At 34.0% G+C, this 26,242-nt stretch overlaps 1 protein-coding gene across 1 annotated transcript; it reads right to left on the bottom strand.

Annotated features, from left to right (window-relative positions):
• Positions 1-1,848: 1,848 nt before the first annotated feature.
• LOC110023293 lies at positions 1,849-24,548 on the bottom strand. Its single transcript, XM_020722613.1, has 9 exons — positions 24,195-24,548; positions 22,308-22,517; positions 22,063-22,165; positions 21,902-21,981; positions 21,715-21,792; positions 9,036-9,127; positions 3,748-3,859; positions 3,451-3,576; positions 1,849-2,159 (listed from the first exon to the last, which is right to left on the bottom strand). The coding sequence occupies exons 1-9, from the start codon at positions 24,444-24,446 to the stop codon at positions 2,028-2,030; spliced, it is 1,185 nt and encodes a 394-aa protein (XP_020578272.1). The 5' UTR covers positions 24,447-24,548; the 3' UTR covers positions 1,849-2,027.
• Between the last annotated feature and the right edge of the window lie 1,694 nt (positions 24,549-26,242).

A 26,242-nucleotide genomic window follows, 5' to 3' on the forward strand; every position in this document is an offset into this window, starting at 1 on the left:
TAAAGTTGGGAGCTCTGTGAGATGTGAGCCACATAAGTCATAGTTGGTCACATTGGCATTTGTGGTGAGCTACAATAAAATCCGTAGATGATATGAGCCAAAGTTGAGAGCTACAAGAGGTGCGAGCCACAGGCTATAGTTTGTTGTGGTGGTGAGCTACAATAAGGTATGTATGCTACAAAGACCAGACTACAAAGCTGCAATGAAGCCCGTAGGACAAATCGGCTAAAGTTGGGAGTTTATTAGTTGTGAGCCATATAGGTGGTAGTTGGTCACAAAGGCTATGTGGTGAATTGCAATAAAGTTCGCATGCCACAAGGGCCAGAATTGAGAGCTAAGTGAGCTATGAGTATGTCTTAGTAGGTCACATACGCTGTAGTGTTGAGTTACAAAATGTCCGCAGGCCACAAAGGCTGTAGTTAGGAGCTACGTAAACTGTGAGCCATATAGGCCATAGTTGGTCATATAGGTCATAGTAATGAGATGCAATAATGTCTGTAAGCCATAGAGGCTAGAGTTGGGAGCTGCAGTAATGTTCGTGGGCCACAAAAGCCATAGTTGGGAGCTGCATGAGCTGTGATCCACGTAGGTCCTAGTTGTTCATATAGGTCGTGGTGGTGAGCTGCAATAACATTCATATGCCACAAAGACCATAGTTGGGAGTTGCATAAGTTGTAAGCCATGTAGGCCGCCGATCACACAAGTCGTAGTGGTGAGTTGCAATTGCATTGACTAGCCATAGAGGGCGTAGAGGGAATTTGTGAGATGAGAACTTTAGGAGTGGGGAGAAAATTGTCGTAAGATGAGTATGACGGTTGTAAGATGTTGCTGTTTGTAGTTATTGTCGGATCTTCAATACAACATTATTTATCTCGTATTGGGAGTACGTTGTTACAATGGATTCAAGGTGCAGCGTTACATAATATTCGGGGTGTGTCATTATACCGTCTTTGGGTTGCATCATGTCACGTACATTATGGCTCAACAAGGTACTTCATTGTAACACCCGTTTTTATTTAGCAAGGTCCACTGACGACGATAGGTAGGGGTTGACATACGATGGTTGATGATGGCTGATCAGCGGTAGTTGCCAGTTGCGAGAGCAAAGAAGTGTTCGTCGGGTCTTCGATCCAAAACAATAGTGAAACTTGGCTCTTTATTGTCGAGGTAAAACTCTAAGTTTAGGTCTTCCCACTTCATGAAGAGAATAAGACTTTATTTATAAATTTTAGGAGTGGCATCACCTGTAATTAAGGTAGGAACTTGAACCACACCATCAGACAATCAGAGTGATTCCTTTAATCGGATGACATTTTATGAGCATTTAAATGTCATAATGATGTCAAAATTGATTTACATTGAGTTCATTGAATTCACCTTATTGAGACACTAGTTTGAGTATAATCTTGTTAGATTTAGAATTCATTTGACCTTCAATTAATCATCCAAAACTTCTAAAATTGATTAACAACTTGATGCAAGCTTGATTTGACTCTGGATCAATTTTGATGTCATTATATTCATCTTGTCAAGTCAATCAATTTGACTATAAGTTTGTTGAAATCGTAGTCTTAAATAACTTTTAATTTGAGTTTGAATATTATTGGCCCACAAAATGCCTCGTGAATCGTGCTAGAAGTTCAAATTTATTAATGGCATATCAAATCTAAATATGAAATGTTAGGTGTTAAATATTTAAATACATAGAATTGTGGGACATGTGTGCAAATTTTCCTAAAAACTATATAATGCTCTTGATTCTGGTAGAACACAAATGCATAAATTATAGCATAAATTTTATAAAATAAATTTTACAACAAGTATAATTACTCACATTAATATCCTTTCATAAATGACTAAGTCAAAACTCTGTTCCTTACAATTTAGTTCCCAACAATAAAAAGTATCTATAAACATTTCACTTTCCTGACAATCAAAAAAAAGAGTTCAAAAAATAGCACAGCTATTTGATTTTGGCTCATAAGCCATTTTTTTCTTCATTATTGAAAAAAAAAAGGTAAAGTAAGTCAGAATCGGCTTATATAGTTTCCTCTTGACTTGCATCCTCTGTTGACTATTATTCTCTGCAGTGCTCTCTTAGCCTCCTCCAAAGTCTCAACACCATCTTCCACCTCAAATGATAACCTGTGAATGCAACACTGCATTGACAAAACTACAAGTAAGCAATATAGAAAATAAAATTGATCCCAAACAAAACCTAAGCTTTTGCAACTTTATTAATTTTTCATTTATTTTCACTTAGATTTCCCAATATCCTACTTCGAGTGAAGAAATCATGGCCATACTATACATTAGTAGAGATTTCTGATGAAAAGAATGCAAAAAACTCCCAATTGTCTATCGGTATTACAAGAAATGTTGGAGTGATATCAACTGAAAAAATTAATTTAAAAAAAAACTTAGCTAATTCAGACAAGTACAATAGAGTAAAAAATAAATATAACAACTTAATAAAATGAACATAGAATATTAGTAAAATAATTTTGAAAAACCAAAACTTATGAATAGAAATTGTTTAAAATGATTTGAAAATACAAAAAGAATAGATATAACACTTTAGATAACACTCAACATGATATATATATATATATAAACAGACGGCAAAATGCTCGGTATATGACAGCTGATAATGATGATGGGACATCAAAGTGCAAAAAAAGTATGATCCTTACGCTTACAAGAGTGATGCATATTAATTCTTAATTTAATGACACAACAAGTATCTTTATTTAAAAATGAATTTTTAATTAAAAAACAAACTAAGATTACTTCAGTACAAACTTTCACAGCTACTTTAATTGGTTAATGTGAAATGGAGTTTTTATTTCTTCTGAAGAGGAAATATGTGAGTCAGAATGATAAAATTGAACATGTATGGCGTGTTATAATATTTTTAGTTGTTTTCGAAAACACTCGAAACAACTTTAAGATGTTTTGAGTGTTTTTGAAAAGAAGCTAATTTGTTTTTGAAATAAAAAATAAAAAGGGGCATTTACATCCATAGCATTCAATTCCACTGTATTAACATATCTCACACCTAAACTTTCATATTTACACACATTGCACTCAAATCTTTAATATCACATAAAAAAAAAACACTATTACCACTTTTTAAAAGTGAGCTACACATTTCATGCATCGGTTTAAAGAATCAAAGTGCTATCTATGCAAATATGAAAGTTTAGGTGTTAGATATGTATATACATTAGAATTGTGTGCTAGGAATGTAAATTTCTCTCTCTCTCTCTCTCTCTCTATATATATATAAACACACTAAACAAAAATATTTTTAAAATAAAAGAAAAAAAAAAAATTAATTCAATTAACTTATTAATATTCATTGCTATTTATGTTACATTTCTCTAAAAATTCCTTCAAAACAAGGTGAGCATACGGAAATTCTGTTCAGTTTTTATATCTGAAAGTTACCTTGGCTCCCTGTCGAACTCGAATATTTGTGCCTTTGCTATCGATTGATATGAAGGCCGCGTCATCTATCTCTCCTTCAGCTGATAAAATTTCCTTGAGAGGCTTAGAGAATATTTCATTTAGTTCCTGAAAATATAAAAGGCAATACATTCAAAACCCAAAGCTTCTCAATCTCTTGGTTGATTAAATCTGTGCAACCCAATTAGAACATGTTTTTCATCAAGCATGTTTGGAACAAACTATATGAAGACGTAGGAGTAAATCTTTCTAAGAAAAAAAAGCAGCATTATTACTAACTTCTAAATTTTTTTCTCCACCATCAGCAGCAATCTTATCAGGTTGAATGTCTTCATAATCCTTAACATCAATCCACCCAACAGTACCAAATCCACCAATGAAATATATGTCCCTGAAATGAATAAAAATAGTTGAGAACTACAGACATAAATATTACATGTTAGTAAACTCATGGAAAAGAAACATTTGCTTCAACAAAATTTAAGAAAATGAAAGCAAACTGGATCAATCATTCTTAGGCGAAAGATTCCGTTCTCAGTCAAATCGGATTTTTTTCCGTATCGGGCTTACATGTTGCCATTTATTTTTATGCATGTTTTAATTCGATTTCTTGTATAATGAGGGCAAATAATATATCATCATAATAGCTGAATTATTTTTAGGATGTACTAATCTATTTGGCACTTAAGGTGTATGGGAGGTAACCATTGATGATTGAACAAAAGATAAATCCCTTTAATTCTCCTTTTATTTCTTCTCCCCTTTTATTGATTGATTCTGGGTTTCCCCGTTTCCTCTTGTATACCGATTATTCCCCCACATCTAATTTCAATTTTCTGTGTCATTGCTTGTTGGTCTGTCGCGTGACTACGATAGATTTTTCGCATCCAACTAGTCCAGCATGCCTAGTGCAAAGCTCATTCCCACTGAGGACCATACCTATAAAATCAACCACCTCGCACAGATGCCCTTCATCTTCAACTTCTCTTCTTTGCCTAAAAACCTTATCCGTAACCTCCATAGCGTGAATCAGTAAAAGACACAGCCTCCCCTACTGATGATCATACATGATTCTTGAGTTAATCGTCATCAATATGCATTCATTCAAAGGTGAATCATCATATTGGCACCAAATTATGGTATATGAACTACTTCAGTCATGGTTTCAAGTTTCCTAAATTTGTAAGTAAAGCCAATATATTTCCAAAATTCTTCGAGTTCACTATGAAGCACCAACATTATTTTTTTATATCCTTTCTCATCATTCTCGTCAACTTCTCTAAAAGGGAAATTATTCAGGATATAAGTTTAGATTAGAATAAGAATGATTTGAAAATGGATCTAAACATTTCAATAGGTATTAAAATGCTATCAATTCCCTATTTTAATGCTTGCTTATGCACCGGTACAGAACAATTTTATAGTGATTTATAAGCATCATACAACCGCAACCATAGTGCTATGAGATTCTTGTAATATTGGTGATCTTATTCATCATATATGTATAAGTTTAGCTCTGAAGTCTCCAAATTGTTAATATTAGCGATCAATGATAACTCCGCTGATCTGATGGTTGTCAACGACCTCCATGACTGTTAGCCGATATCTATACTTTTAGTTACACTTAAAAAGAATAAGCTAATTCTGTTAAAACCATCAACGCGGTCATCACCTCACAATTTTTTGGAGAAGAGTTTCTTTCAACTCAAATAAATGATGCCAGAAAATCTTGGTTGTAGATTCTTTTTCATATTGGTTTCAATCATGTGCCCATTTATTTATTCATGCATGTTTTAGGTATGTTCCTTGAGTGATAATAACAAAATACCTTGCCATATTAGTCAAGTTATTTTTAATATGCATTAAAGACCATATTTGATATAAGGGGCCTTGAGATGGACCGTAAAAAAATGATTGATGATTGAATCAACTGAATCCATTCAATTTTGCTCTCTTCTTATTTCTTCCTCTTTAACGATAGATTCCAATTTTCCCCACTTACTCATGCGAATTCACATATAAGGGATAAAAAGAGAAGAAAGGAAGAGGTGTTACAGCCAAAAAGAAACAACCTAGGAACTAGCAAAGTTGGGCAAAGAGGCTAAGGGTTTGTTTGGGATCAAATTTGTTTTTTTTTAATATGCATGTTTAGTATGTTTTTTACATGTTTTTATGTTTTGTTAACATATTTATTAATTGACTCAAAATTGATTGACAATATTCATCAATTTATAATCCAAGAGAAAATGACTGGACAAAAGCCTTAAACAAAAAGTTTATCAAGCTCAAGACACTCAAGAAAATAATCACCAAAAATAAGAAAGAATAGCATACCAAAATGAAAGAAGCATTATAAGCATGTTGATCTAATAATAAGATACAAACAAAGTCACTTACACATTGGTGTTTGGAACAGAAGCAATCTTATCAATTGAGGTTAGTTTGTCATTGCTTGAGGTTGCTATCTAATATAATCTCACTCAAAAGCAAAATACTACTAGTTTTTGAATGAAAGAGCTAGACAAACTTGATGAAATTACACTCCAAGCTCAGGAAAACATTTGAGTTTTATCAAAAAATGATGTCTAAATCCATAGATTGCACGCTTCATCCATGGGCATTTCAAAGAAGAGAAATTGGCCATGAGGCTAAGAATATCAAATATTCTCTAACAAAAAATTAGTAGCAAATTTGAGCCCATTTGAAAAAAATTATTTGTCATCAGAAGATTATCAAGGCAAACCCTACTAGCTTGTCCTCTGAATGATCAACAACCAACCCCACCACTTAATGGTCGATACTTAAATAACTACTGCAAATAACAATCTAACTCAAAAAGTGTTGAACTCAAAATTCCATCCAAAAGCATAAAATATCAAGTTCATTCCAACATTGCGTGTTTAAATTTTATTTGAAACTATCTTGCAACACAAAAAGGAGTTCTTAAGCTATCAGGAAAACCCCTTTGCCAGATAGACGATGCTTTACAAAATTTTATACTTATTAATTGGTAGAAATTTTCCCTTAAGATGAGGTATTTTTCAAATTTCATATTTCTTAAATTTAGACCCCTACAAGATAGAGGCATTCCTTAATATTTTTCATCAACATAATGCTTTATGCCAAGATCCCCCAAATAAATACCTAAAATCATTGTTGCCAAGTCACAAATGTGGCATAAGCGGAAAGATAAAAAAAGCTTTCTGATAAGACGTAAAATAAAGAGTAAAGTTAAAAGTTTGTCTCCTTAACTTGTTTAAATTTTAAAGATCAAGCTAAATAACTCCCAAGACTGCAAGCTTTGACCGATTGATCAAGTTGGAGAAGCATGAGTTCATCACATAGCTCAAGGGCTTGAATGGATCAAGAAGATAGGACTCAACTAATAAAAAATGACCAAGTCACTCAAAACTTTTCTTACTCAACCCATCATAAAAACGAGCGTAGTAAGAGAGCCCAAGCTTTGCCAATTTAAATACAAGGTCCATGAAGTTCTAAGTTTATTTTATTTGACAAGTTCAAAATACCCATATCAAAGAGACTTTCTCACTGGTCAATAGATCAAGACCAAATTAAAAATAAAATTAGCACTCAAGAAAACATCTATACATCCATGAAAGAAGATTATCGTGTATATAATTTCTATCTTGAAAGATGAGAAAATAGATTTCTAAGTTTGCAAACCTCAATAAACTAAATTTAAAAATGACAAATTCTTCATAGCCCAAGTTAAAAACTCGAGTGCCTAAATATGCTTGAGTCGTTAGCAATTTTTCTTACACAAAATTTGAAGAACGGCGATAATATAAGAATCCTCATTTAGTCAGTCTGAGGATAAAATTTATCAAGCTCAAAGCTCATCTTACTAAATGAGTTCAAGTAACTTAAGCCAAACATTTCCTCTCGATTTTTCAATAGATAATTAAAGTTAAAGAAATGATCCTCGCTAATAAAATTATCAAGTCAAATTTGATATCATCATACGTTAAAATGTCAAACTCCTTTAACAAATTTGAAGAACGTGAGGCAAAGACAAAAGGGCTTACTTTCTTCAATAAGTCTGGCGAAGCATAAAGCAAAGAACCAATGAATCAATACAAAATCTTATATAAAATGCAAGGCTAAAATAAGAGAATTTTGTCTTAAATAGGCTCATCAAACCACAAAGCACCAGATTAATGAGTTTTTGCTAAGGATCTAATACAAACCTCAAGGTTGAAGTCATTTGTGTGTATCCTTCAACAAATCCGCCAAAACAAAATGCATAGAACATATGCTTATGACACTGACGCGAGCGCTCGGGCAGCGCCCGATTGCAGTGCTGAAAGTGCCTATGTGGGCGCTTCGTTTCCAAGGGTAGGGGCTCGCAAACCCACTAAGCTTCGCGGAACAGCAAGATCACGATCCCGCGCAAATTCGCGTTAGCCGAAGAACCCATGTGAGAGCAGAGAAGAGGGATCACAAACTCACGCGATCCCGTTGGGTTGTTCAACACTAGTTCTTTTATGGGAAGAGCTTTCTAGATTATTCGTCTTTTCCATTCTCTTCCTTTATGTAGAAGCTTCCTCCGTCCTAAGAGAGCCTATAAATTACCGTCTCTTGTATGTAGAGAGTCAGTTGGAGAAAACTTGTCTTCTAATCTCGTGTATGGAAGGCTCCTTCCCCTTTATGGGTTGTATCCGAGGAGGCGGTGGTGCTTCAACCTTATACTCTCCAAAGTGGTGATTGTATCCCTCATTTCTACCTTCCCCAAAACCCTCTCCCCTCCACTATTCGACCGCTGAAAGCTCCCTCCATCATCTCGAAACTCAACCACTTCCCCTTCCGGTAGATTATTATTGTTGTCCGCCTGCATAACTGTTTTCAAGCTCCTCAAACACTCTCCTCACTGCCACTGTCAACCACCTACAAACCTTTCCTACCTGTTGTCCTTACAGTTCCGACCCTTACCTTCGCTACCACCCACCTTCCGTGACTTTCTTCATCCCTCCCAAGCATCTCGACTCTTCTAGCCGACCTCCACCACCCATTGGGGTACTTTTAGGAGTGTTTGTCGGAGTCGTTTTATGTTTTGTATTATCATTTATGTTCGAGTCATGTTGTAGAACTATTTTAATATTAATGAAAGTTTATTTTTTGTGTTTCTACTGTTTTACCTACTAGTTCCGGTATCAGACACTAAAAAGTTGATAAAGTTAAATCAGTTTAATCCTTTATTAAGTCCGTTAACGCACAAAGCATATAAGATAACAAACACCAAATTCAAATTTTAAATTTCTCAGAAAAAGTGAAATGAAATTATCATTATCAAGTCGATTAAATACAAAGAACCGGACGGATGATAACCCTAGCTGATTCAACAAGCTGCTATAGCCGACCAGAATAATTACAATGTGGCTTCTAATCTTAGAGTTAGATGCGCACACCTAAAAAATGTTAGCAGTTGGACTTCAATAAGCCATACAAAACCATTCAAAGAACAAAGATTCTCCGCTCAAACAATATTATATTAAGCTTCTGTTATATTAAAAATGAAAAAATCAATGGATGAGAAAAACATGACAAACCTAATGGTAGCCATCCTGTAATAATAGAAGTTTCCCCACTGCTGGGATGCCCACTGTTGGTGCTTTGCTATGAATTGTTTACAAGCCCAACCCTGCAGTAAGCAATGCAAAATTTACTTACATGCCCATCAAGGAAAGAGTATAAAATTCAGTACAGTTATTTAAATCAAATTACAGGGGAAATTCAATCGCAAATCAAAGAACAAATTTAAAAGAGCAGGACATCGTGTATCATTAAAAATCATACTGCAATAATGAAGTTCGAAATTACAAGCTTCATTGAATTTTAAAGCAACTCAGCAGCATTTATTCTTCTATGGCATGATTTTTTAATACAGTTTAACTTTAGCTTTATCTTCAGCAATCAATCTAATTATACATTAAATAGATAGTAAGACAACATTTTTAAATTGTGATTTAGATGAAAAAAATTATATTGATCAACATGTATAATTTATAGCAAAAGTTCAAGAAAATAAAATTTATAAATTTGTAAAATTTTTGTAGGCATTAATGACATGAAATGTGTGACAAAATAATAGTATCAGATGATTTTTTTTATTAGTGAATTTAATAAATATTTATATTAAGATTGTTAATAATAGTTATATTTTTTATGTTAAATTGTTGATGGTATTTTAATTTTTGGTATGAATCTAGATATTATAAATAATAGTAACGGTTTTCTATCAACTCAAATAGATATGAAAATTTTAGGTGAAACTAATGTGTAATACTATGCGTAAAAAATTGTAGAAATGTAAACAAAAGTTTTATTTCAGTCATATTATATTCATAAATTTCTCATAAAATTTAATTATGAATATGTAAATCTCATAAGCACTACATATAAATTCAACTTATATCTTATTAATAATTTGGGTGATAGTGTACCATAATAAATATAATCTCAAATAATTTGATGACAGCTAATGGCATGCATCTAATAAATTATTCTCAACCTGATATTACTCATGTCGTAGAAAAATTGAGTAGATACTAGTAACCCAATTAAAACAACTTGGAAAGCAATAGAAAGGATTTTTAAATATTTAAAATACAATATAAACTATTGCATTAATTATAATGGTTTCTTATAGCACTAGAATATTATGATGCTATTTGGATTGTCGACAATGATAATACAAATGTCACTAGTGATTATGTCTTCACATTTTATGGTGGTGCAGTATCTAAAAATCTATTAATCAAACATTAATCTCTAGATCTACGATGAAAACTGAAATTATGCTACTTGTTCTTAGACTAGAGCTATAATTTTTAATCAAATTAAAATGTCTAAATTTCTTAAGGTAGTGTTTGACTGCAGGAAGGATTTAATCATAGTAGGATTTAGTAAATCTGGAGTTAATAAATTCACCTCCTTGCTAGATTTATTAAATTTGAATTTAACATGAATCGAAGGCAAAATTCAAACCTTAAATCCAAAATATCATAAATCCATGGAACTTGTATATTTTTATGTTTCGTTGGATTTAATAAATCCAGCCGGTAAATCCAATTCATAGGGGTCTGCCAAATACCCCCTAAGAGTAGAAAAATTATTGCATCAGGACTCCAATCAGGGTCTGTCACGTGTACAGGCAGACCCACTCATGTATTAAATTGGGGGTCTGTCTGTACACGTGGCAGACATTGATTGGAGTCCTGATGCAAAACTGCATTAGGACTCCTGATGCAATAATTTCTCAAAAGAGTAGGGCTATCAAAAAAACTCGTTGCTCCCAAATAACTCGTATTTGACTCGTTAAGTAGCTCGTGTTCAGCTCATGGGTTAAGTAAACGAGCCGAACATGAACAATTTTTTTAAGCTCAAATTACAAATGAGTCGAACACGAACAACCCTTTGCTCGCTCATCAACTCAGTTTAGCTCAAAATTAAAAAAAAAATTATATATTATTTATATAATAAAATATATTATATATAATTATATCTAAGTTTAAACGAAAACAACTCGTGTGGTCATGTGATTCTGTGTCTTCAATTGCACAGAGTTGGTGCAGGTTGGAATCTAACACTCTACATTTTGCAATTAATTTAACGAGACAATTTCGAGTAGAACACGAATAAGAATATCTAAATCGAGCCGAACATGAATAAGAATATATAAATTGAGCCGAACACGAACAAATTGTTCACAAGCCCATTTCAAACACGAGCTCATTCCAAACACGACCAATCTTAAATAAGTCGAACACGAGCCAACCCTAAGCTCTCTTAAGCTCAGCTAGTTTACAACCCTACCTAAGAGTATATAAAACCTTGTTGCACTAATTTGTAGCTCTCTCTTCTAGTCATGAGATACAATCAGTCCTCTTCTATTCTCATTTATATATGATTGAAAAAAGAGCAAAATTATAAATATTATTTGTGTAAAAAGATGTCATTTTAAATTATAAATTTAATAATTTATTTGCATTTAATTTAATTTAATTTATGTTATATGTTATAAAATAAATAACGTTTAACGCTCTTAAGTTATAACATTTTTATGTTATAACATTATAACTTTTTCACGCTATAATATTATAATGTTATTTTATTTTTTAGCATTAATTATAATAATTCCCTCATTAAATAATAAAATAATAGAAATGAAAATTTATAGTTTTAGATAACTTTTATCATGCATTCAATGAAAATATATTCCAGATTTGAACCTTCACTTAATATAAACAAAATCTGGCAATAACAAATACCATAATGACTAAATTTTTAAACTAGGTATATAAATTATTGTATCATTTTGTGCACAAACTATATGAGACACACTGTATCATTTCATGCACCGTCATCTCAATTCGTAAGTGTTTCAAGGATTTAACAAGATCTGTTTATAGCCGCCTATTATTACAACACTATATAGACAAGATATCCAAAATACACTGCAGTTACAATATCTCGTAAAAATTTTACCTTCAATCTCATTAAGAGATATAACACAACTTACTTTTCATAGCAGTTTAGCACAATTATATGTATATATAAGGGTTAGCTTTAAAATATTTTAAAGAGTGTTATTATCAGTCATTTATTCAGCTATGTTTTTACTACAATGAATCTTTTGTCATAGAGTTTTCAATCTAAAGATTGATTTTCCAATTTGATGATTATTTTAAACACGTTCATTTTAATGACCTCAATATAAGAGTCTTTAAAAGCCCTTACATCAATGAATCTACAATATTTTTCTTTAAGCAAATAAAATAATAAGTGACAATACCTCGTTTATATAATTCATATAAAGAGTCAAGTCTTATCTCATAAGACTCTTTTAATAACTATTGTTTGCACATTATGTTTTCGCTATAATTATTTTATTATCACAACTTATTAAAATAACATGTACATATTTGCCAATTTAAGGTAAACAATCTAATAAATTTTTAAATCACTCAGCTTCAGAAGTTAATCTCTCTCTCTCTCTCACACACACAGACACACAGACACACACAGACACACAGACACACACACACATTATAACATTAAAAAAAATATTAATACTATAACATATAACACAAATTAAATTAAACACACACACACACACACACATATATATATATATTAATAACATTAAAAAAAATATTAATACTATAACATATAACACAAATTAAATTAAATATAAATAAATAAATAAATATGTAACTTATAATAATATTTGTTAACAACTATAAATCATAAATAGCATTTATTATTTTGCACTAATCTTTTATTTAAAAATAGATCAAAATATAAACTTGAAAGGGATAAAAAGTTATTAATTATCTCTTACTTTCTCCATCAATTTTTCTTTTTTTTTGGGCAACTAAATACACACAATTAGTTCGAAGTTTTATCAATTTGTTGTGATGCAAATGCAATCAAGGTAAGATGATAGATTGTACTTCACGAGTAGAAGATAGAGACACAAAGTGGTGCACCCAACGCTTTATCTACTATAACGATAGTTAACAAGCCAAAACTTACTGGGGCGTAAGTGGTTCATACAACGCAAGTGCACGTGTCAAGTAGTAATGTGGTTCAAGAGAACCGCGTATCAATCCCACAGTGAAAGTGTAATATTTACTTACACAAAAAAAAAACACTAGTTTACTAATTCAGTTAACTTAGTTTGACAATTATCAAAAGAAGATTTTTAAGTCCCAAGGTCCTAGCAAAACAGAGTACTTGGTGGTAAAGGAAAGCAGAAAACAAGAGGGAAAAATTTGTGAGTTCCTTCAAGATAGATGAGGCTCGTGCCTCTGTGATTTGGGGATCATGGCGATCATAGTTTTCCTGAATATTTTTCCTACGTGATTGTTGTTAATCGGGGACAAGGTACTCCTTATGCCTATGTCTAGGTCAGAAGAAGCCTAGAATCCGTGAAGTTGAGGCTTGCTCAATCCTCATGGCATTCAACAAGCCTTTACTGATCCGCTTGGATAATTGTAAAATTCCACTATAATATATCTATCCTATCAAAATTCTGTGATTAACTCTTCCACTATGAAACAGTTAAAGGTCGTAGTTTCATGAAAAATTTTAACTTCCTAGTTGACCAGGCTAGGAATAAATGAAGATCGGAGATTAACCAACAGATATCATGAAAAACTCAAGAGAACAATTAATGGAAAAATAATACAGTAAATCAACGATAAATCCACTACTCCCTACATCACAGAGACACTAAGAAAATCTTAATCGTTCATTACGGATAAAACCATAGCGAAAAACACCATGAAATCCCATTGCAAGCAACATAAAGATCAACAACTTACAAGAAATTGTTTCTTAACAAAGTTAGCAATTTTCCCTCTCATACAAAATCTCTCATAACTCACAAAGTAAAGAAAAACTCTCTTGAAATTTTCAACCCAAGGAGGAAGAAATCCCTCAAGAGATCTCTCTCAAATCCTCTCTCAAACTCCTCTCTTTCAACCTCCAAGCCTTTTTTGATGTTGAACTCCCTCTTAGAAGCACTAAGATCTAATTTTATAGCAAGAAGCACGGTTTAGGCCATCAAATTTCCTTCCTAAAATGTTTCACGCTCGTCGGCGTGGTCACGCCTGTTTCCAACGTAATCATGTCGTTCTTCTGTCAGGGCTTGCGTGTTCACGCTACCCTACTGCAACCTATGGCATGGGCACGCCATTTTCGGGTGTGTTACGCTAGCCTTGTTCGATTAATGACATGGTGGGGTTTGAACGATCCGATTTCAAGTTGATCTAGGGTCGACTCGAAATCGGATCGAAATTTTTTTGAATGGATCGAAATTGGATAGTGGATCAATCCAATAAATTTCGATCCAATCCAATGTTGATCAATTCAATTTTCGGGTTGGCTCAAAATGTACACGAGCAGTCTTGAATTGTAAATGACCCGACTCGAATGCCATTTTTGGCTCATGAGCTAGATCGGGCCTAGGCCCCCAAAAACTCTTTAATTAGTGTCATTTAGATTCCCTTTCATGAACCTCAAATATTTTTAGTACAGTTGCAGTAGGTTCTAGCCAACTTAAAGATCACTTAATTCTTATTCTTTGTTATGAAGAAATCAATGCTCAACTCACAATCTATGTCTCATTAGCCCCCCTTTCAACTTTCTTGCATTTTTGTTGTGTCTATTTCAAGCTTCTCCTCAAGGGTTTTTCACATTATTTTTTTTTTCTTTTTTTTCTTCTCTTTTTCTTTTTCTCCAAAGAATTATTATATCCAGTTGGCAACTTTTCCTTTTCTAGCTTCTCTTTTAAATGTGAAGAGGGGTTATGTTTTTTAAGCAACAAAACTGAACACTTGATTATTTGATATTCCACTTCTAAGTTATCTTTTTCAGTTAAGATTTAAGATCAAAATAAAGTGGCCCAAATGAATTAAAAAAAAGAATAAAGATATCTTTAATTGGTTACTCAATAACTAAATTTCTCTGTTTAAACAATTTATGGGTTTCTCCTAAGTGAAATACGAATTTGTTAACTTCTAGCATCTTCTACTTACTAACTAAAGTTAATCTTTTTCTACACAACATTTATTTACTTCTCCTGGACCGTGATAAGCATTTTAAATCAAATAAAAAACAGGAGTTACAAAATGAAGTATAAATCTTTTTTTGAGCTCTGTAAACTACTAATCAGGTTCATAATAAGGTAAAGTACTACCTCCCTCAAGCTTGATTTTTTCAATACATGCATTACAGAAACTAAAGATACAAAGTAAGTGCAAGAAAAGGTAAAAACATTTTATATCACAGGACTCTCAGAAAGTAAAGCATCTCGGTCATTGGGTAAGAACTAATGATGCAGTGAAAATCTCAGTCTAGGGGTTGCTACTTTGTAGAGAAACAAGGTTTCAAACTAATTTAAATAAAACTTTAACATAAATTTCCAAGCAAATTACAATACAAACACATGAAGAAGTAAAAATATGATCAACACATCAGATAACACTTGGGTTGTCTCCCAAGATAGTGTTCGGTTTAACGTCCTCAGCTAGACAAAGTCTCAGGCATTACCCTAAATGGGTCTCCAAAATCAAATTACCAACTTAGTAATCCTTGATCCTTCATTTCAATTGCAGATTGTCTTAGGATTTCCAATAAAATTGTGTCCTCAATTTCCACCCAAAAATTTTGATCCTATTTTGACCACTGATGAAAGAGTCTCAGCAACCTCTCGCTTTCAGTCAGATAATCCCTAGTGGTTCTCATCGGTCAACTAAGATAGTTTCCTAACATGTCTAAGTTTCGTGGCAGCGCTTCTCCTATTGGAAGAGTAATGTTTTCGTCAGCCAAGTTCCAAAAAAATTCATCAATTATCCGTTTCTCTTCCACGTGGACATGCTCAAATTCCGTTGATTGGAATTTTACCACCCTAGTCACTGTTTCAGTTCTTTGAGTTGGATAATTCCTATATGCCCGGGGAAGGTCTGCTAATTTTAAGACATCAAGTGTAATTGTTTGATTATTTTATCTCAAAATTACCTTCCCCCTCTTAACATCAATAATGGCTTTGTTAGTGGCTAAGAAAGGTCTTCCTAGAATCATATGCATATCTTTATCAGCTTTCAAATCCAAGATTACAAAATCAGCTAGGAACATAAATCTTTCCATAGTAATGGGTAGTGTTTTCACTATGCATAAAGGGTGAGTCGCAAATTGGTCTGTTAACTGAAGGGTCAGATTGGCAGGCTTTATTTCTCCTCTCCCTAGTTGTTTGAAAATGTTTAGAGGCATAAAATTGACACTAGTCCCTAGAACACAAAATGTTTTTCCGCTAAACTCAGTTACTATGGAATATGGGATGATAAAACTACTAAGGTGCTTGTTGGGCTTTTGTAGCTTTTGAGGGAATGGAGGTAAAAGTCTTTCTGTGGTGATCAATCTGGATGGGAGATGACACTTTTCCAAACATAGGTCTCAAAACTTTATTAGCTTCGGGTTGGTTGGCTCCCTTTTCTACTCTAGTCTCGATTTTTACCACCTTGCAATTCTCCAAATTCGGATCTTGGGATTTACTACAGTATTGCTTGACAGTGCTCCTAGGGGTTCATTAAGCTCACCAGTTGTCCTAATTGTGTTTCTAAATTTTTGATGGCTACTGCTCGATTCTATAAAGTGCTCCCCATAATGACTAGTTCCTCGATAGACGATTTCTTCTGGTTTTGGGAACTAGCCTGCAACCTCGTGGATATTGTGGTTTTTAGAGTCGGTTTCCTGGGTTTTGCCAACTACCTACATGGTTGTTCTGATTTTTCTGTCATTGCTGGTTGTTATTATTCCAAGAGAAATTTGGGTGGCTCCTCCAGTCTAGGTTGTAGGTGTTGGAATATGGGTTATGGTCATGATTTCCTGTGACATTTACATATTCTAAGGCCGAGATGTTAGGATCTACCATCGGTCCTTGAATTAACCCATTGTTGGGTGACAACCATGCTTCGAATTCATCCCTAAATTGTCTATTTTTTTGGAAATTGCAACCACTTGGATAGTCAGGATAGCCACGACATCAGATTCATGAACAGAGACTACTTTCATGGATGTCACTCTATCAGCGGGCTATTGAAAATTATTGTTGATCATTTCTTCTATTAATTGGTAGGCTTCATCAAAAGGTTTAGACATGAGTGATCCTCCTGCTGCGGCATCTTTTATGAATCTCAATGAACCTATCAGGCCATTGCAAAAAGATTGAATGATTAGTCAATCAGGTAAGGCAGTTCTTTGAACCTTTCTCAGGCCCATAAATGGACTCTCCAGCAATTTGAGTAATGAGGTAATGTCATTTCTAAATTTTGAAGTTTTAGATGGAGAGAAGTATTTGGCAAGCAATTTTTGTGTTAAGTCATTCCGTGATTGATCCTAAGGCAAAGTAATTAAGTCATACATTAGCCTTATACCTTACAGAAAAGGGAAAAAATCACAGTCTAACAGCATCACTGGGGACACCGTTGTACTGGAAGGTGGCATACAGTTCAAGAAAATTGGTTAAGTGAAGGTCGGGCTCTTCAGTGGCAAGTCCTCCAAACTGATTGTTTTGAACAATTTGGATTATGACAGGATGTAATTCAATAGTGTTAGCCTCAACATTGGGATAGTTGATGCTCATGTGAATCTCTTCAGTAAAAGGGTTGGCATAGTCCCCAAGTGGCTGCATGGTAAATGAATTAGGGTTAGTCATCTCAACAGGTGATTCAGAAGTCAAGTGTGCTCTCCTAAAACGTCTAAATGTGATAAAGTGTTTAAATGTGCGATCAATCTCAAGGTCAAAAGGGGTAAAGCAGTCTCAGCTCCCCTAAACATAAACACAACAAATTAACAACTACTTATGCAACAAACAACACACTGACTCACACAGGTCTGTCCATTAACTACGTACAAATGCAACACATAATATTCAAAATAAAAACAAGAAATAAATTAACAACATGATATTTTTGGCATTTTGATTTTTTTCAGCACCTGCAAAGAAAACAACAATCTCTAGATGCAAGAAGAGAAAGAAAAAGTCACATAAATAAATAAATAAATAAATAATGTCAAACGCAGATCCTAAATTTTTCAAATAATGTTTTTCTAATAGCAGAAACAATTATTGACGTTTTCCCCTGTCAATGACGACAAAGACTTGACGCACCAAAACTTATTGGGACGTAAGTAGGCCATATAACGCAAGTGTACGTGTCAAGTAGTAATGCAGTTCAAGAATATCGCGCCTCGATCCCACCAGAAAAGTATAATATTTAATTCCACAGAAAAAAACTTTAGTTTACTAATTCAGTTAACCTAGCTTGCTGATTATCACAAGAAGGCTTTTAAGTCCTAAGGTCCTAGCAAAACAAAGTACTTGGCGATAATGGAAAGCAGAAAACAAGAGGGAAAAATTCATGAATTTCTTCAAGATGGATAAGGCTCATGCCTCTGTGATTTGGGGATCGTGGCGATCACGGTATTCATAAGTATTTTTTCTACGTGATTGTTGTAAATCGGGGATAAAGTACTCCTTATGTCTATGTCTAGATTAAAATAAGCTAAGAATCCATAAAGTTGGGGTTTCCTTAATTCCCATGACATCCTCATGCCTTTACTGATCCACTGGAATGATTGCAGAATTTCATTGAAACATGTCTATCCTCTTAAAATTATGTAGTCAACTCTTCATTTCCACAACGCAAGGGTTAGATTTCATGGTTTCACGAAATATTTTAACTTCCTAGTTGACCAAACTAAGATTAAATGATAATCGGGGGTTAACCAACAACATAGGCTATGAAAAGCTCAAGAAAACAATTAATGAAAAAAGAATTATGGAAATCAACAATAAATTCACTACTCCTTACATTACAGAGACACGAAGAAAAAGTTAGCGGCTCATTATGGAGAAAACCATAGCTAAAATACCACATGAAATTTCATTGCAAGCAACATAAAGATGAAAAACTTACAAAAAATTGTTTCTCTAACAAAGTCCGCAACTTTCCCTCTCATACAAAATCTCTCACGACTTACAAAGTAAGGAAAAACTCTCCCTCGAAGATTTCAACCTGAGGAAGAAATCCCTCAAGGGATCCCTCAATCCTCTCCCAAACTCCCCTCTTTCAGCCTCCAAACTTTCTCTGATGCAGAACTCCCTCGTAGAAGTCCTAAGATCTGATTTTATAGCAAGAATCACGATTTGGGCCATCAATTTCCTTCCTTAAGTGTTGCCCGCTCATTTATGTGGTCATGTCGTTCTTCTGTCAGGGCCAGTATGGTCACCCTTGATTATGGCATGGTCGCGTTGCCCTACTGCAACCTATGGCGCGATCACACCATTTTTGGGCGTGGTCATTCCAGCCTTGTTCAATCAATGGCATGGTCACGCCACCTTTAGACGTGGTCACGCCGCTTCGGGTCACTTTCTTCTAGATTTTCTCGTTTCATCTTGTTCTTATTCAATTACTGCATCTTGCACAACACGAACATAATACTTTTCTCAAACGTAGAACTGTGTTAAATGAATAAAATTAAGATATAAAATGCAAGAAAAATAGTAAGTAAAATGACGTAAAATTGACGCATGTCAATAATGTTATTGGCACACCTTCCTTTCAGACACACCTCCCTTTCATGCTATTTCGATCTTATTGCTTTTATTTTATTTATTTAATTGTGTGTTGTTTATTCCTTAATTTCATGTTATCAATTTATTTTTATAGTTCTAACAAAGATGACCCTCTGCAAAGAGTCAAGTGAATATTTCAACACTTATCTAGATTAATAATAGCAAAGAGTGTGTAAACAACTGCTTCCAAGATCCAATCATCATGTAATATGCAGTTCCAAGTGATTTTTAATTTAATTTCTCAAAGTTTTTTGTGTTAAACTTCTCAAGGGTGAGAAATTAGGGGCAATTACATATATATCACTTAAATTTTATAACTACCAGAATAATTGTATTTGCATGCTCCATGATCAATCCATTGGAAATTTTACAAAAGCAAAAAAAAAGGATTTGAATTTTCCTAGATTTGAAGGTCCTAGTTTCATAAATATCCAAGATTTGAGTGTTATGTAAGTATCAGCATGTCTTTATAAAAGAAAGTGAAATTTGTTTTATTTCTAATATAAAAATTTAGCAAAGTATCTAGCCATCGATAAAATGGTTTTTTGTAAGATGAAAAGATAGTCTATTTCTAGGAAAGTCTTCTCCTTATTTTCGTGTGAGATTTGGACTTTTATGTGGTATTCTCAAACTTTAACTTCATTTTGAGCTATGTATTTCGATATTAGTTTCATTAGTGGAATTATTTTGTATGAAAACAATTACCATAGATTATTATTAAACTATGAATCTATATTGAGTAATGGTTTCATGGTTTGAAGCTTTCATTGAATTTCTATTTCAGTGATCATTAGTTTAATATTTTCAGAAAAATTTCATATAATTTTTAGTTTGCAACAAAATAAAGCAAGTGATTGTTTAATTGATCATCATTAATACAACGATCTAAAGCTTGATTGCTATTTCAATGATCCTTATCTTATTATTTGAGGAAAATATTAAGAAAAAAAATAAATTTTAAAACACTGAGTGTCATATAACCCTTTAAGCTTAAATCAAATATTCATCCATCATTATCACATTGGACTTATCCCACCTATTATGAGTTGGCATTTGAATCCTCAATCTAATATTCCCCATACATTCATATATAGTGTTTTGAGTCATATCAACCTTCTTTAACCTTTTCTTGGCATAATATCTAGCAATCTTAACAAAGTTTCATCATTTTTCCTTCCTAATCCTTCATAAATATCACTCTTCATCTTATTAAGTCATGTCACATTATACGTCAACCAACTGATGATTCAATTAGGAAAGTAGATTTTTTAGAATTGACTTATATTAAGAAAGAGGTAGACCTAAAAAGACTTGAGCATATTGTATAGAAAATGATCTTAATCCATTAGAATTAAATGAAAATATGACAGTCAATAGGACACAATGGAGAAAAACTTGTTCCTGTTGTTGTATCTTAATGAAACATCCTCTATACTTCATTGTACATGTTACAAAACCTTGTCCTCAAAAATACTACTCCAGTCATCTCTCTTATAGTCATTTCTATAAATATTTTTCCTAAATTTACTACACAAGCATGTTAACATTGCATTTCCACTCTAAATCCTCAAAAATACTACTCCAGTCATCTCTCTTATAGTCATTTCTAAAAATAATTTTCCTACATTTACTACACATGCATGTTAACATTGCATTTCTACTCTACACTTGACTCACAGGACTTATTGATCACCTAAAATCCAAGAAGTAGTTCTATTAAAACTGCCTTCAAGTCTCCATATTACTCTCGTAATTCCTAATAATTGACTAGATAACAATCCATGAGAAAAATTGTCCAGCTACTCCAGAGTTAGTTAAGAAAAATGGTTGAGAAAAGCATGCCGAGCATCAATTTACATGAGAAAATTAAGGCAAATGAGCTACTAGAAGAGAATCTCTATTTTCTTAACATTGTCAGTAGCAGAACAGAATTTTGCAGAAAATACACAAGCAAGTTGCAGTGAGAAACTACTCTCGTCAATGAAATCAACAGATTACCAGTAGCATCAAGCACATAACTTTATACAAGCAAAATGGGGGAAAAATTTTTCACAATGAAGAACAAGAGATAAATGATAGCTGACCTGTTGATCTGCAGGAAGTGGGACGGCATCGCCGAATATTGTCACACGTGAATTTGATAACCCGCTCCACCCAGGAATCTACAAATAAGCCTTGATATAGATAATCCAAAATTTTTATAACAAATGCTTAAATTCTGACGCTTAATGTAGTGTGCAGATAAAATATGGTTTATTGATATAGCAATACCTGAACAACTAGAGTGCACCTCGGATCTGCCAACAAGTTGCGAGTGTGCATGGCCAACGGTGACAGCGAAAAAATTGGATCTAAGAAATAGCAAGTGATATTGCTAAAAGGCAAGCAGAAGTAAAATTGAAATGGATGTGTAAATAACATTACAAACTTACGCCCAATTGAATCAGTTGCATAATCAACCAAAGAACCGCACGGATATCCTGCACGACGATGGTGCATTCGAGACATCACGGTGCATAAATGAGCAAACCTAGCCTATTATGAATAGGGAGTGACATGAAAATACAATCAAGTAAAGCAAAAATATAAATCAAATTATGAAATAGAAAAATTCAAATGAAAAGAGAGCTATGTTATCATGTGTACAAAACTAATTGTCACCCACAAAGTAGCTTACCTGCTCCATCAAGTTGCGAACAGATAATTCTGGACAAGGTAAATCATAAGAAGATGTCGCGCTATGCAATCCACCTGAAATTGGTGTTCTGAATAGCCCAGCTCTGGTTGTAAATCCGCCATGACAATTTGTGTCATAAGAAGGTCCAGTCACTTCTTTTTCAGTTAAATCCATCTTGTCGATGCCAACTTCGTCGATACTATGTTTCAACTAATTGATTAACAATAAAAAAGGCATTAGCTGCTAAATTTCCCTAATGAAAAATGTTGATAAATTATCCCAAAAAAATGGCATTAGATTCCATTAAGTGAAAACCTTGGCCATTAAAATTTCAAAATTAAATTAGTCATCCAAATGTGATCATTCATTTGTAATTATCCTTATTGAATTTAGTCACAATATTATCCAGGGTGCCCGCAAGCATTATTTAAATTACAAGGATAGTCCTACACATTTTATATTTCTTAAAAAATTGCCTAAATACAAATTGGCTTTATATTCTTAAATCATAGCTCCCATCTAACATATTATGTCAAAAATATCTACGGCGCAGTACTCCCAGTTCATTGGTCCTTATAGCAAGTAATGCAGTGCGTATTTTTGAGATAACATCCTATAATTTATGGTCCCCAAATAGTCAGAATATGATGATGAAAACGATGCTATAGAGCCAGGTGTGAGTTGTGAGATGTACTCTATTTAGCATTAAATATTGTTGGGCTTTCAATATCAGCACTATTACAAAGAGACTTCAAATTTTTTTCTAAAAGTATCCTAAGACTTTCTACAACCAAATATTGTTGGAGAGTTCCTAAAAATCCCTAGGATGATAAACACAAAAATAAAGCATAAATGAATATCAAGGTACCACGATTCAAGTCCATATGGATATCGAAGCCACATCAACAGATCCAAGAAGGCAATCCTATAAATTCAAAAATGTTCGGGACATTGTGCAATTCATCGTTTTTTTCGAAATCATATTATTTCTCTTTATGCTACCTATGTTATTTGATCATGCACACTGGTAAGGAACAATTCATATGGCCCGCAATAGTAAATGACATAGTGCTTTCCATTATTAGTTCAGAAAAACATATATAGCTTCATTTAATAACTTAAGATCCAATTTTCTTAGCGAAAGTTAGAAAGAATGTTCTAAGACATAATGAAATTTCATAGATCCATTATTTGATTTGATGTGGTTAGAAATCAATATTTCCACAACCCCTCTCAAACTCCCCTTAAATATACCAATTACAACTTTACATATTTGGTTTGTTGAAGTTATAAAGCATTCTTTGAAAACAAAATGAATTTACTAGATTGCAATTAAATTGAATTTCAACTCTACCAACACCTTAAAAATCCTGCAAAAGTGATAATTTTATTTTTCACTCAGAACGGCTGAAAACAAAATCATCATTTTTAAAACATTTTTTGCATCTAACACCAACCAAATGACCCATGTTTAAACAAATATCATTTTCTGGAATATGCTTTCTATCTGAAAATATGCTTTCTATCTACAAGCAACTAAATGAGCCCTTGATTAAGCCCAAATTGAGAGTCAAGGAGGATTCAATGTGTAATGTCCAGCAGGATTAGGGATGTTTATATGTATAAAACCAGCTTTTCTACTTCCACCGTATCATTGTAGCAAGTTTATGAGCTGATGCAATTTCCTGTAAGACGATAAACCAATAAATGCCATTTTGGAAGATTCTTCCAATACCGAAACACCATCCAAATCATGTCATCACCGATTCAACAAAACACCTTCAAAGAAACACAGAAGCAACAAAACTCAAATCCTTACATACAAAAGAACTAATAAACAACCAAATAAATATGAAAACAGTGAGGAAAAAGAAAAGTAAAGAACACCTCGAGTTCATGCCACACAGACCCATGGCCGAAATCCAATTCTTCGCCCTCTCCGCTGTCGAAGACCTCATTGCTAGCTGAACGGAATCCTCTACGGCGACTAGAGAGACTTGGAAACTTAGAATTTTGATGGGTTTTGAAGAAGCGCTGTTCAAAACATGGCAACTTGGGGCGAGAAAAGACGGAAGAGTGGCGCGAATGGTAGGGTTCGCTCAGCTTGGAAGTAAAAGCAGAGGAGGCCAGAGCCTCCATTGGAGAGCAGAAGACGCAAACTTCGGGCGATTTTTTTTTGCAGTTTCAACAGAGGAGAACAGAGTTAAAGCAATAAAGCAATAACTTTTTGGCCTGGAAAGAGTTGCGGCGATTCAATGAATGAAAATATTTCTTTCGGATTTTGTTAATTAAAATAAGGCTTTTTACAAAACTAACATTATAAAATTTATTATTTATAAAATTAATACTTTCTTACATAGGTGTCCATAGAAAATGTGATAGGATGGACCAGAAAAAAGGGTACATCAAGGGATGACTCGCTGACAAAATAATCCGAGTTCTAATTGTCCTACCGAATCAACCAAGTGATCTGAACCCGATCAGCTCAACAAGAAACAAGGCAAAGGATTGCTCGAACCTATTACCACGATGAAACCAACACAAAGGAGGAGCATCCTTTGGATCGTACAGTTGTATTGGGGACATCCAGCAGTCACCCAATTATGATCAAGAGTTAATATTATCAAGTTTTAGTCTTCCTTAAGAATCTTTTCGTGAAAGGGTGGATATCTATTGGATTATAGTGACTCGCCATATGTTTGATATTCTTGCACAACTCAACTGATAGAGTTCTCTCACGAGGAATCGTGGGTAGACGGCAAGGTCAGACTAATCAATCAGCGAAGCTTAGCCGACCAAATCAGTCTCACCAAACCCAAAACAATCAAGGCCAACCGATCGGTGACAACAAATTTGTTTAACTAGCCATTGTTGTCATTGAGCAACTACTATGGCAAGACCAACATCACTTGACCATTGCTGTCATCATCGAAATGTTGTTGCCTGGACACGACTGTTGCCATTATTGTTGTTCTCTAACCACCTTTACTTAGTTGCCATCACCAGTCTTACCATCGTAGTCAGACCATCATTGCTTAAACATCACTACTATTGCCAAAAACATTGCCACCCAATCACTATCACCACTATTGTTGCCTTGATCGAACCATCGTCGCTTAACTTTCATTATCGCAATCGGGCAACCACTATTGTTGTTAAACCATCATTGTCGGGCTACAACTGCCATCACCAAGAAAACATTGCTCCATCATCAGCCCTACAACTGCCATCACCAAGAAGAAATCGCTCCATCATCACTATAGACATTATTACCATCATCAGACCATAGTCGTTGGGTTATCACCATTGCATCACTTTCGCTATACCATAATTTCTTGACCACCGTCGTTGCTAATATTGAAATCTCATCGCCCGACCGCCATCGTCGCTGCCATTGTTATCGTTATCAAATCACCATCATCTGGCCACCACCATTACCGTTATGTTACACTAACGTTGTCAAAACACTATCATCGGCCAATGACACTATTACTGCCAGAATATTATCATCCTGCTGCATCGTTGAACCCCTAAAGTAGTTGTCAAACTGACATTGCCAAACATAAGTTATTGCCACTGTTATTATCATTAGATCACCATCTCCCACCTGCTATTGACATTGAACCAACGTTGCTCTACCGACACAACAACTTTCACTGACATCTCCAAACGACCGCCACCTTCGTCGGTTCACCATCTCTCAGACCCACTATCATCAAGCCATTGCCACCCATTAGCCACCATACCATAGCCATGTGGTTGACACCACTACCACCACCTTCGTTGTTTATTTGTTGTCGGAGTTGTCGTTACACCATCAATATATATTTGATGTCATTGCCACCATTAAACATTCATTATTAAATCACTATCATTAAACAATCATCACCTGTTCATCATTACTTCTGTTGTTTGATCACTGTCGTCTAACCATC

This window comes from Phalaenopsis equestris, unplaced genomic scaffold, assembly GCF_001263595.1.
Source record: "Phalaenopsis equestris unplaced genomic scaffold, ASM126359v1 Scaffold000224, whole genome shotgun sequence".
NCBI lineage: Eukaryota > Viridiplantae > Streptophyta > Magnoliopsida > Asparagales > Orchidaceae > Phalaenopsis > Phalaenopsis equestris.